The sequence below is a fragment of the Ascaphus truei genome, chromosome 8 (assembly GCF_040206685.1).
Source record: "Ascaphus truei isolate aAscTru1 chromosome 8, aAscTru1.hap1, whole genome shotgun sequence".
NCBI classification, from domain to species: Eukaryota; Metazoa; Chordata; class Amphibia; order Anura; family Ascaphidae; genus Ascaphus; species Ascaphus truei.
Genome location: NC_134490.1, coordinates 51,162,892 through 51,177,086, shown reverse-complemented (window position 1 = coordinate 51,177,086; position 14,195 = coordinate 51,162,892). Strand labels below are relative to the sequence as shown.

At 42.7% G+C, this 14,195-nt stretch overlaps 1 protein-coding gene across 27 annotated transcripts in view; it reads left to right on the top strand.

Moving 5' to 3' along the window:
- ABLIM1 (actin binding LIM protein 1) overlaps positions 1 to 14,195 on the top strand; it is a 233,540-nt gene that overhangs the window by 155,331 nt on the left and 64,014 nt on the right. For all 27 annotated transcript variants that reach the window (XR_012803550.1, XR_012803546.1, XR_012803542.1 and 24 more), the window contains 2 exons: positions 9,952 to 10,039; positions 13,196 to 13,254. Coding sequence is in view for 8 of the 27 variants with exons in the window: in XM_075611978.1 (XP_075468093.1) it covers positions 9,952 to 10,039; positions 13,196 to 13,254 (147 nt within the window). In the remaining 19 variants the exon portion in view is untranslated. The remainder of the gene's footprint in view (positions 1 to 9,951; positions 10,040 to 13,195; positions 13,255 to 14,195) is intronic.

Sequence of the window (14,195 nt, the reverse complement as noted above, 5' to 3'; positions counted from 1 at the left end):
AATATACTCATTTTCTAAATGACCTATAAATCGCTGGATTCGTTCAGTGCCGAGACTATGAATATGGCACACACCATGTCTCGCATACTGTCCGGTGATATTTTGCGGAAATGTGCAAAATTTATACCATCAAAAGTGAAACCATCTGTTTTATAAAATATTGAAATTGATATTTCCGTCCTTTACACTGGTGTTGTGTTACTACCAGACAAATATCATTTTATTTCCCACCTTTTAGTATTTACCTTTTAGAAGTTTATTACGTTACGACATATAGGGGAAACATATGAGCATCTAGTCTACAGTATGTAGTTCAAGAACATTCAGTGGCAGCTCTGGCTTTGCTGTTTGTTTTCTTCACTTTCCAGGCCGAACGAGCCAATGTTGGTAAGTTAATGGAAATCTGTACAACAACCATCCATCAGCACAGAGTATTATTACTGCGGGAATGGAGGCGCTCACCGGCAAAACAATAATTAAACCAAGGTGTGTCTGGCAAGCATGGACACAAAAGAGGAGTTTTAACTCCTTTCTATCATTCTGTCTAAAGCAGTGTGTGGCAACCTTTCTTGCTGTACACGATCAGTGGTTCTCAAACCTTTCATCTGGGATGAACAACCGCACCTGGTCTTCAAAATAATAAATTTGCAGGCTAATGTATGATCATTGGTGAAATACTTGGCTGAGAGAGGAGGCTGTCGTGGTGCAAGGTAGAGGGGCTAAGATAGTCAAAAATAGATCACTACTGATCTAAATTACCGGCACAACACTAAGTTAGGGAAAAAGATTACTTAATTGCAGTCAATATGCACACAGGTCCAACGTTTCAGTCCCCAGGGGGGACTTTCTTTTGCCCTAAGTTAGTGTTGTGCCAGTAATTTAGATCACTAGTGATATATTTTCGTATGTGTGTGTGTGTGTATATATATATATATATATATTTTTTTTTTAAATGATTTTTGAGGCAAAAAGTGGCACCGTGTGCTCATTTGCATGTCATTTCCCAGAATCCCTTGCTGCAGTGGAAGTGCTGTATGCTGGGTGATAATGGTGAAAGGTGGGGTTGCAGACCTGCCTAAGACATGCAGATGAGCATACAGTTATATTTGCATATTTGCTTTCCTGTGGAGGGTTTTTGTCACTTTTTTTACTCACCATAACTTAACTCAGTATTATGGTATAGCCTATCCCATAGCCTCTTTGCATACCCAGTTAATCAACCCCACACTGATGAGACCCATTAAGGTCGAAACAGCTGGTTTTATGGGTATGCACCTTAACCCTGGCTGTGCTCAAAGCTGTGACCATGCAGCAAGCTTAAGCCTATAGGGAACCATGTTAAAAATGGTTTTTGAGGCAAAAAGTGGCACTGTGTGCTCATTTGCATGTCATTTCCCAGAATCCCTTGCTGCAGTGGAAGTGCTGTATGCTGGGTGATAATGGTGAAAGGTGGGGTTGCAGACCTGCCTAAGACATGCCGATGAGCATACAGTTGTATTTGTATATATATATATTTTTTCAAATAGAAAAAAAAAATGGCGCGTTTTTCCTACCTCGCCATTTTCAGCTGTTTTTTGCGCGATTTTCGCCGGAAAATGGCGAGATTTTAAATAGCGCTGCTCTCTGCATGAGGCCCTTAGTCACTGTTATAAGCCTCCGATGAAACCATATGGAACTACTGCTTTTCAGGTTTGTAATACACTCCTTAGGGTGCATTATAGAATTGTATATATTGTTTAGACAGCATCACGTGAACATGCATCAATATCCTTTGACGCACAATGAACACATATCCATTAACCAATTCAAGATCCCTTAATGCTTTCAAGATGTAGGTATTGTAACATTCCAACCTGTGCATTAGAGGGTATTAATGCTATTGTATGTGCAGAGAGGTATTCCGGGTGTTGTCACAATCCTTTAATACTCTGGGATTTGTTGTTGGTTACTTAATTTCATGTATAAAGTGCGTAAGGCATCATAAGCCATGCTTGTATCAAATATGCTTTAAATCTTTTGTTTGCTGGGAAACTAATACATTAAAATTGTAAAGCGTTACAGCTAAATCAGAAATCAAATGTTACAATAAAAAATACAGGAAGGTCCCAATTCATGGTCAGCAGTAACTATGCTGGGCAGATTGAACCTTTAACAAAGAGGTGTGCAAAGTTCCCTACAAATGATCCAAACTGTATACATTGATCAACTCCAGGTGTCATCATGGAAATGATACAAAACATTTGTGGTCTCTGATAATTAGCATCCTTGCATGGAGATTCTCCTGTAATAAAACATGCTAAAAAGAAATGGTTTTAACTTTCGATCACTAGGGGCCTCATGCAGAGAGCAGCGCTATAGCAAATATCGCCATTTTTTGGTGAAATTCGCGCAGAAAACAGCAGAAAATGGCGAGGTAGGAAAAACGCGCCATTTTTTTTCTTCTATTTATAAATCTCGCCGCGCGGCTGGCGAGAACCTACATCTCGCCAGTGTTAAAAATATCCAAATTCAGAAAGGCGCGATCGCCATCTAGCGGCTGTTATTGGCGCGATTTTCTACAATTTCCTCCGCCAACAAAAGTTGGCAAGAAGCAGGAGCTTGCCGGCCATAGAAAAAATAAAAAAAGCGCGATTTTTTTCAAACACTTTTCTGCAGCGCGCATCTCTCCATTTTAAACTCAACACACGCATTCATGCTTTCAATTGCAGATTTCGCACATTTCTGCATATGGAGAATAAAACTCTCCATTAAACCTACTTTTTCTTAAACTCTCCAATTATTTCTATCGCTGCTCTCTGCATGAGGCCCTAGGTCTGTTGCTTTAGGGCAGGGGGGCTCAACTCCAGTTCTTAAGTCCCCCACCCCCCTTCACCCAACAGGTCAGGTTTTCAGGATATCTCTGCTTCAGCACAGGTGGCTCAATCAAATTGAGCCTCCTGTGCTGAAGCTTGGATATCCTGAAAACCTGACCTGTTGGGGGGTGGGGGGGGGGGGGGGAAGGCGTTTCGCATTCGTAGTCGGAGAGGAAAAAACGCTGAAGTTGGGCGAATCCAAGTTCCAAGAGCAAGGCGCCCGAGAAAAGCTCAGCGCCTGATATTGTTCTCGAGGGCAGGAAGCCCAGGCAAGAACTAAAAGCAGCACTTTCTGAGAGCCAAGCTGTTTCACAGCTTTAACGACCTCAGTGATTGTGTGTGTTTATTCAAAGCTCCCTCCCAACAGGGGAAAGGGGAAAAACAAGTTAGAACTTCATCAATGTACTTTTGGCCCTGACTTTTTTCAACCCTTTCGCCGCTATGCAATGTGCCTGGCAGCGAAAGTGTTAAAGGTGTAGTTTCCGATAGCTGATCGATAGAAGTTTGCTTGTGTTAGTAGGAATTGACTTTTTCACCCTAATTACAAACTTTGTTTGGAAATTTCTTACGTTCTTAATTTGCAGAAATATCAATGTTGAAATGCTGACTGGGGAGGAAGGGGGGGAGTTCTTCACATCCCAAATATTCTACTGTAATACTCTGCATGTTGCTGCTAAACACTTAAAACTACAGAAGGAAAGGATCCAGCCTTTCCTGGTGGGTGGGGGTGTTAGAGGGAACCATGAGTGGGCACCGTCATTCTTTTAGACAGGGTAAAAGCCGTATCTAGAAGTGTAGAGATTGTCACTATCATTATACAGTGCAGTATTGTTAACATTTTGAACAAGTAACGTCCCCTGAAATGTGAAACAGCATTTGGGAATGTGAGTCAGCATGTAGCTTGGTTGAGTGCTTCTACACTACACGTTTCCAAGTTAGTCTATCTATCATCTATCTCAATGTTTAGCAAAGTGCATTCACAGTGCGAACCCTGCTCCTGTGTGCGTTTAACCCCAACTCGGTCAGTAAAGGTGTTACGCAGGTGCAGTAAATCCAAAATCCAGATCAAGCTTATGTTTGATTTATGTTAGGTTTGCTCAGTATGAAATGGCCATAGTGCAGGGGTGGCCAACTCCAGTCCTCAAGGGCCATCAACAGGTCAGGTTTTCAGGATATCCCTGCTTCAGCACAATTGGCTCAATTAGCCATCTGTGCTGAAGCAGAGAGATCCTGAAAACCTGACCTGTTGGTGGCCCTTGAGGACTGGAGTTGGCCATCCCTGTCATAATGTGTTTAGTGTGAAATATACATCAGTGCAGAGATAATGGACTTTACTATATGTATCAAAGCAAAAGTGGTGCAATTATGGTGCAAAATGTTTCTCCAGATGTATCTATGAACTCGTCTACCCCCCAGAACTGCACCACATTTCACTTGACACAATCTCCAATGAAGGATTCTGAATCTGATAACGTTTCTCCGTGATCCGAGGTCCATGTCATGGGAACCCATTGCCGTTTTTGGGGAGGTTTGTCAATAAGCGCATTAAAGCAACGTCCACTTTATGAGGGGTGGTGAAGCTCTAATGAGAAGTGGTCAAGAGCCTATAAATGTGTCACCTACACAGTACAGATCCTTCCTATTAAACCCCGGCAAAAAGTGCAATGATTTCCCATCCCCCAGAGTTACTGGAAGCTTGCTACATTTGCACTACAGTATGCAGGCGAATGTTAAACAACGAAACAGGCAATTATAAAGAATATGCATTAAAATACAGAAAGGGCCAGGGGCTAAATCGCTGAATTGGCACAAAATCCTATGACAAAATAAATAAATATTGACATAGGACACTGTTAATTAAATGTAAAATATCCATAGACATCACACTGAAGAATGGATGAATTAAAATCCCAAATCCTAGTCCCCAGAGGGATGGTATCACTTTTTTTAAAAATCATTTTGCAAAGTGCTTTATCCCAAGGCTTTTATCCTTCAAAGTTATTTAATTAGCACCGGTCACAGGAAGCCGGATGGCTGAAGTGTTTGGTGTCGGGATTAAAAGGCCGACATTTCTAGTTTTTTGGTCCGCATCTGGCAAATTCAGTAGCAGAGATTACCTACCTGTATTGTTGGAGACTTTAGCCTGGCAAACAAATATGGTGCTAGGGATTAGAAAAGCATTACCTGTAGTATAGAGAGTAACCTTCCCGTATTCTTTAACTTTCTGCTGCATTCCCCTTTAACAATGAAGGGATTCAAAGATGGCTTCAGCTACATGGCTTTGACTTTTGACTCTTGTGCTGGTGTTTATACTTATTCAACATCTGTTTTGTAGGTAGAGTACCCACATTCTTAGTGCTTTTCTACAGACTCCTAAAGGTGCAACCCCACCTAGGAGTAAAATGAACCAGTGGCATGAATAAGAGGTTACACCTGGGTGATTGACTCACTCTTACACAAACTAGACACCTACAAGTATTTTGAAATACTTGTTTTAGGTTCGTTTGTAAACATGATAAGCGGAGACACAGGAGGGGGGGGGGGGGGATTTGATTAACTTTTACACTTCCATTCTATTCCAGCTTGAACATACTTCTTATTTAAAGCGGTGGCATCACTTTATTAGACTTCGGTGCAACAGGAAAATGAGTGAAATATTGACATTTCACATCCCTATGAAAAAGTTTACCCCCACTCTGCAGTGCTGTCACCTTGGCAGCAAAGGGTGTTCCATCTGCTGTGCTCTTTCCCTTATTCTAGTCCCGGAGGTACACTGACATGAGGTGTGGATGTGATGAAGAGAGCAGTGGATTTGATTTTTAACAAACATCATAAAAGATGGCAGTGCCTCAGTGTGTAAAACGGATTTGGCCCCAGGGGCGAGTCCTGGAACGGAAGGAGATGTATACTTATTGTGCTAATTGCTAACATATTGTGCTGGTTCCTGCGCTGGTTTTGAAGAGGAATGTTTCAAATGGCCACATGACCAGCTGTCTATTAATCATCTGATATTGCTACAGGTTGTAATACCTTTTTAATGGACCAATATGAGAGTTATTAAATAATGGACTAAATCTATGAAGCCACTTCCCGTGTTGGAGAAGATTTCAGTCCCCTCTATTTGCATACAGGTGAACTCTTGTCCAAGACTGGGAAGTGACTTGACAGCACATTGACTATGGGCATTAGTTGTACATAAGCTTTATAGACCGTACAAGTTTCTACTTCTTCATCAAATACAGCGAGGTAGCCAGAGGGGGCTATTTTGTTACAGTCTTCCAATTTTAAAATGTTGTATCTCTCCCAAAACAGTCACTGTGACGGCAAGCGGGGATTGCTACGGTATGAGTTTCAAGGGGGGGTTTGCGGAGAAAGTGTTGTCAGAATGTGCCAAGGTAGTTGGGGTCCGACGTTGTCGGTTCCCCTAAAAATGTACCCAGGAATCAGGTCTGATTCCTGGATACATGTAGGTAGATTGTCCTGGCAATATCTCCCCTTGAAAACGCTTGCACGACTCGCCACTAGGGTTCCCTGCTTCAGCACAGTCAGAAATGTAAAATGAGGTACAGGGAGATGAAAAGTATTCCTGTAGCTGCGGGATCCCTAGGTAATATAGGGGTACCCCCGTTAGTGCCAGGTAGCCCAGAACCAGTAATGGGTTGATGGGGATCCCCAGCCGTAGATAAGGTTGTAGGGGGGCTCTCAGAGTCCAGCTAAGTCCTATAGATAGAGTGTGGGGAATATAGGCGGATAGGAATAAAAGTGCACTTTCTGTTCCCCATACCCAGGGTTTAGGGATGTATTAAAGGTTTATTGTTTGAGTGCATGTAATGTAATGAAGTGTAGTGTTATGCACTATAAGTTAGTGGGCTTTCAGAACCAATGTCCCAGAGACTGCAAGGGCTACCAAGTTAGGTGCTAGTAAGTCTGGGAGACATCGGAGTTCAAAGCAGCCAGAGGATGCCAGAGGTGTGAGAAGCAAATGGGCAGCAGGAAAAAAGGCTTAGCACCCAAGTCCGGTCTTCCAGTTGTTCTGTCAGACTTGGGGGAGCCTGTGACCGCGGGTGGCATTGAGGGAACCAGGGACAGAAGTGTCAAGTTGCACATGCCCATTGGTTCATTCAGATTTCCAGCTAACCCTGTTTTTTCTACTGGCTGGTCTCTGATTGGCTGCTGAAAAATTTCTCACGCTTCTAATGGGGCTGTAGTATTTTGTGAATGGAGTCAGAAATACTATAAGAATCCATGCACCCATTAGATTTGAGTCTCTAGTCTCCAGCAAGAAAGAGGACATTTCAGGCTAAGTCCTGGTCAGGGGAAAATCCTTACTAAGGATTTCCCTGCACCTAGGATAGTCTAGTTTTTTACCACAGTTCCCAAGATAGTGTGTCTTTTTGCCTGTATTTTGTGTTCCACTGGGTGTATGCCTTTTCATGCGAATAAATCTACAATTTATTTCACTTACTTGTTTTGCTCAATGAATGATCCTGGTAAAAAGGTGTAAACTGTTTGGTCTCCCGTGACAGTCGCCCCTTATGAAACCGGCAAAGGGGTTAACGCGATGGAGATCAATACCCAATAACTTCTTGCCAGGCAGGGCGGCTGTGCATTACATTGCGTTTCCGACCCTAACGTGCAGATTTCTGTGCAATAATGGCATACAACAGCAGGAATCAGAAAGATGGGAAACTGCATGTGTGTGTATTTCCAGCACACACACGGCTCTTTCTTTGCCCTTTCAGTGGCACGAGAATGTTGCTTTACTTTTTCTGCTCCAAATAGCAATTAAGCTTTCTTATGTCTTAGTGCCAACAAGCAAATCCCACCTACTGCTTCATCCATCAGGGGAGTGCGGGTACAAAGTCAGCGGGTATTGCCAGGGGCACTGATTATAAAGCTAAGCGAGATGCAGAAAAAGAATGAGAATTTGTGGTGGAACTTTGAAAGGTGCATTCACTCTTACAGACATGATATAAATCACTTTTTTATTATTTTTGTTCCATATTTCTAAACCAGTGGGGTTTACTTTTTAAAGTCTCCTAAATGCAAAATTGGGATTAATACTGATACCAAAATTATCAAGGAAAAATATTATTTTATCTTATTTAGCGCTGAAATTGTATGCAGCGCTGTACATAAAGCACAATGGGCCCTTATCCCTTAGAGCGGTGTTTTGAACAACCTACCCCTAGATCCTTTGTGATCGCTAATAGTGGGTTTCAGAAATTAAATATCGTCAGAGTTCTATTTTTTTCTGGTTCCGTTTTAGGCAGTTCTAAAAATGTATTGTTTATTTTATCACGGATCCCCTGGACCTTGTCCATGTTCCCCCAGGGTGTCCATGGACCACAGGTTAAGAACCCCTGCCATAGAGCTTACAATGTAATTTTCCTGCTTAGGGCACAGGGAGATAAAATTATTTGCCCCAGGTCACCAGAAGCTTAGTGTCATTGTTTCCAGAGTTAGTGCCTTAAGTCACCAAACCACTCATTCAGCCCACAGAATCCACATGATTCAGACACTCATTAAAAAGAGATCTGGGAGGTTCCATAGACATTATTAATACCTCCATAACGAGCTCTCCTGTTGGTCCACTAAACGGTATCATGTCATATGACAAACTTTCACTTCTCCAGGACCAGTAATGGCTACTACAACTTTGCACAATTGTTGGTAATTTGCTTATCATTTATATATCTCTGGTGCAGGAACACCAAGAGCAAACTGTACCATTGTGTGGGAGAAACGGCAAGGTCATTATTGGTGAAATGCGTTGGGCAAACAAGTGCAAAATGCCCAGCTTTGCCATATACTGTACATCAGATGCATGTCCTTTTATTTCATCAGAGCCTTTGGAACAATAATACTGTTGGGGAATGGCTGTAATTTAGGGAGTGTCTTTAATAACAATATGACATTTCAGCAGCGCAATCTGCTGATGCAGCGTTTGTTTTATACACCATGACTACCTTGTAACCCTTTCGTTTCAGCGGGACCTGTACTATATTGCAACATCTCTATGATACTGATCTGTACAGTAAGATGTCTGCAGTGTGTTGTAATAGGGTTTTCCTCTGTAAGGGCCTTATTCAATCAGGTCCAAAGCGTCCCAAACTGCCATTCATGCTAATAATCATGGTGCGATCATCGGCTTTGGACCTTTTGAATAAATCCCGTATTCAATATGCTGTGAAACTACCTTAAATATTTTGGTGAATAATTATGTTTTTTTCCCCTTGTATAGCACTCACAGTGTACGTAGCACAGTACAGGCATACCCCGGTTTAAGGACGCTCACTTTAAGTACACTCGTGAATAAGGGCATAATCGCCCAATAGGCAAACAGCAGCTCGCGCATGCGCCTGTCAGCACGTCCTGAACAGCAATACCGGCTCCCTACCTGTACCAAGCTGTGCGCAAGCGGGGAGACTATAGAGCCAGTTACAAATGCGTTATTTACATCAGTTATGCACGTATATGATGATTGCAGCACAGTACATGCATCGAGAAGTGGGGAAAATGTAGTGCTTCACATTAAGTACATTTTCCCTTTACATACATGCTCCGGTCCCATTGCGTACGTTAATGCGGGTTATGCCGGTACATAGAATTTTCGCAGGCACATGTCCCTGCCCCATAGTGCTTTCTATCTATGTTTTGGTGCCAGAGGCACAGGGAGTTAAAGTGACTTGCCCAAGGTCACCAGATATTTGAACCAGGCTCCCCTGCTTCACACTGCGTGACATTGCTTTCAGAGTCAGGGCATTTACTCACTTAGCCGCTCCTCCATCTCAAAGGATTTTAGTCCCATTCAGTTGTATGGTTCGGTACTGTTCTCCAGCACTGGGAGGCAGCTCCAGAGCCTATTAAATAAAGTACTGGGAGAGTAACAGAAGTATAAAGCAGCAGTGTCACTTACTTGGCTACTTTGAAAGTTTTCGGCTATATTGAATCATTACAACATAAACTCAGCATTAATAAGTTCTGTAAAGTGCAACATAAACACACAGGTGTGTTTGTAATGAGAATGGATGAGCTAACAATGACTCGAGGGTGAGCCGAGAGGCATATTGTCAGCATCTTGTCTTTGTGTCATCAGGCTGGAGACAAGCATTATCATCCGAGCTGCGCACGATGCAGCAGATGCAACCAGATGTTTACCGAAGGAGAGGAAATGTACCTGCAAGGTAAGACATCCCTTTTTCGGTGACACCAGCGTATTGTGATGAGCCCTGAATGGAACATCTTTGGAACAAATAGCTCACAGTGGCAGCTTGTACATACCCATTGGTGGCTCTTGACACAGCGTTTGCCCCCAAGCAGGTCCTAAGGTGGTTAAGTTGTAGGACTATTATTGTATTAATACCTTTTTTCAAAACTTAGATTTACAACATAGGTTCATAGTGATATAGTAGATGAGGTTTAAAAAAGACCTATCTTCATTGAGTACAACCATCAGTATGTTCAATTGAGTCAACTCTATTTGTATTTACATTGATCCAGAGGAAGGCAAGCAGGGGAACCCCCCCCCCCCAATGAAACATTAGACAATTATGGCACATAAGGGTAAAAAATTGTTATATCACAGTATACATTTCCTTTTTAAAAGATGTGTAAATTTTTTCTTAAATCTACCTATTGTATCTGCCATTACAGTCTCCATGGGTAGTAAATGCCACATATTAACTACCCTTTTCCTTACGGCTGACAATCTCCTGTACTTCAATCACAAGTGATGAACAAGTGTCAATTCTACTGTCCTTGGGATGAAAAGTTCCCTCTAAAGTTGCATGTATTGACCTTGAATATATTTCCCCCCCTCCATAACCACTCTTAGACGTCTCTTTTCTAAAGTAACCAACCCTAATTTGGATAACATTTCCTCATAAGTACTCCATGTTAATATCCCCCCCCTCTCCTCATGCTTGAAGCAGGGATATCCTAAAAACGTAATCTCTTGGTCGCCCTTGAGGACTGGAGTCGCCCACCCCAGGACTGTCTTTCTTTTCACCGATGAGCCAGCAGTTCCTTTTTCATTTTGGACAGCAGAGCCTGTCTGTGACACAGATTCATAGCCAGTGTGTTTCTCCAACCTTTGACAGTAATGATATTTATTCTGGCCTGTGTTTTGGCTTTTGTGAATAAACGTGAATGTTTTAGCCTTGGCCCAAGGGGCCTGCTCATTCAAGGTTTTCTCTGCTGCATCTCTGGCTGACCTCAGCTCTTTCTACCTCTATGGTCCAAAAGGATCTCCTCCACCTTCATTCTGTATTACATCCTGTAACTCCTACAACACCTCTAAAATAACTCTATCACTTATTATTATTATTATTATTTTATTATTATTATTATTATTATTATTATTATCATTGTTTAGCTTCTTAAGACTTTCCATATTATATCTTGCATTTTTGCAAAGGTGCAAGTCATTTTACTCATATCAGAAGAAATAGCAAATATGTATTCTTCAAATAAATAGCAGCAATAAAATAGTTAAATTAAATATTGGTTGGAAACCTTGTTTCTTTTTATTTTTTTATTTGTTCATAAAAAATGAAAACCATTCAACACACTGGCAAGTAAAGTTTAGTTTACAAAAAAAAAAAAAAACAACAATAATAATAATAATAAAAAGCCCAGTGAGTTGGGACTATAAATAATTGCCTATTTTGCTTCAAACACTCCTGGCTGGGTTATTGTTCACGGGTGAATCCCAGCTGCGTATAAAATCTGCCGGCTCATGAACTCATCACAGAAGCTTAGCTATAAGGCCGCCACCAACAGCACCATGTGACCAGCACCACGCGTGTGCAGAAAGCGTGGAAACTTCTCCCAAAAATGTCACCCATGTGTGCAACAATCACGGACCTTTGTATCAGCGTGTTTTTAAAACACTCAACTTATGTGGAGTATCACAATCTTGACCCTTTCACTGCCAGATGGTCCAGCGACGCAGTGTAGTGAAAGGGTTACAGAGGCACGTTGTGATACTTATGTTAATTTACACATCCAGAACCTTTTAACAATATTTTTTTATGCTTCCTGCTGTGGATCTTGTGTTTTCTACTTTTTGCAGATATCCGATTGAATTTTTTCAATCTTTCATTGCTGTTCCCTGTTTGTGGAATGTTAAAAGTATATTACTGTATATTATTTTTGAAGGGGAAATTAAAGAAGAAATACAGTAATGAGTACTTAATATTTTGGGTGGTAAATTTCTTGCCTTTTTTAAAATCAAGATTACACATATAACCCATATAACCTTATTGCTTTGTAAGAACTGGAGTTACAGGGTTTAATCACCATTTAACTTTTCACTTCCGGCAAGTGAACTTGTTTAAGGATAAACTGATCTTGTTTAAGGATAACCCAGCTTCAGCACAGGTGGCTCTATCAGTGGCTCATACCTGTGCTGGAACTGAGCTACTGATTGAGCCACCTGTACTGAAGCAGGGACTGATTGAGCCACCTGTGCTGAAGCTGAGATATCTTTAAAACCTGACCTGTTGGGGTGTTTGCAGGCTGGACCTGAGCACCCCTGTCACGGAGAATAGCTCCATTCAAATGCATGGGACTAAAATCTTCACGATGGGGAATTGGCGTCACAACTTACTGAACAATGGCCTTGGAGAGGTTATAGTTAGCCTAATTATTTAATACATTATTTCCTTATAGCGCAGTCACTGAACCTGCAACCTCTAGGTTACATCTGCAGGAGTGTTGGAGGTAGGCTGTACAACATCTGGATTACATACTCTATCCTGTAAGGCAGGGGCATGCAAACTGTATTTGCTGCGCCCCCCTGCCTGCTTTCCTCGGTCAGTGCGGCGTCATATGACGCCGCGGGGTCGTGTGACGTCACGTGATCCGCGGTGTCATTTGCCGTCGTGTTACCGTGGTAACCGTGATGTCACATGACCCAGAGGCGTCATTTGACGCCGCGTTGCCATGGTCACCCGTTCTGAAGCCGGCTGAACCTCAGTAAGTAGAGGTTGCAGAGGCCTCGCACGGTCCCACGGCATTACATTTAAATTCCTTGGGGAAGAGCGCGGGACCTCTGCAACCGCCCGCGCCCCCCAAAACAAATCTCGCACCCCCCAGTTTGCGCACCACTGCTGTAAGGAACGCAGACAAAATATGCACGTTTATGTTTTCAGTGCTACTTTAGCCAGGAGACCATTCAGTGGGATGCATGCTACAGAGCCAACACAGTTTAGATGTTGGGAGTACACAAAGAAACTCTCGATCAGCAGTTTAACAGACCTGATGTAAAGCTCATATATGTACTTTACCAGCTGACATCATCTTCACCAAGCTCAACAGACATATTTGCCTTTTTGCAGGTTCAACGGTCTGGCATCCCGACTGTAAGCAAACCTCTAAGGCGGAAGAGAAGCTGCGGGTAAGAGGAATGTTGGCCCTTGTTAAATGGATAAGCGAATGCATGCTCAAATTTATACGTGTTGCAAACATGTTCTGGCAAGCAGAGAACCATGTCAAGTGAAAGCCAATAGAAGGCAGTCTGCCACTCTCCCCGTGAAGACAATACCAGGACTCGCCACTTTGTATACAATCCCTTTTGCTGCCCGAGGTGATGGCAGAAGAAGCCCCTGCCAGGAAAAGGGGTTAACTATTTTCATTCATTGCTACTCCATTCCGAGGAGACTCCAAGGATCACCCAAGTTTCCTTTTGAAAGTATTTCACATTCTCCTTTCAAAAAAACATTGTGGGCAGACTTCAGCCCTGTATTGGCATACAGTCAGGGTAAAGGCGGAGTCTGTGGGTATGTACCGTCCTTTGCTTAACCCCTTGAGTGGGGGAGGGGGGGGAAGGGTGATGGCTCTGTCACGAATGACGGAAGAGGCGGAATCCTCCTTCCGTTCCACTTCCTGTAAGATCTCGTTGGCACAGGATGCAATCACCCCTACAAAAGAGCAAGTCGATGATGATGTTGGCATTATGATGCCATATGGAGCGCCAGATCCCATGATGCAGTAGCTACGTCCTGGGGTACCCAAAGGGTTAAAAAATGGAGAGAGAGAATGCAGAGCTGTGGGCCATAAACATACATATATTCATCATGTGTTTGGTCATAAAACACGGTGCAAAGGAGGTCAATAACTTGAGGTCCACAAATGACGCCTCTAGGAGTGCTTAGGGCAGGGGTGGGCAACTCCAGTCTTCAAGGCCACCAACAGGTCACGTTTTTCAGAATATCCCTACTTCAGCACAGGTGGCTCAATCATTGAGCCACCTGTGCTGAAGCAGGGCTATCCTAAGAACCTGACCTGTTGGTGACCCTTGAAGACTGGAGTTGCCCCCCGCCCCCCGGCTTAGGGCAT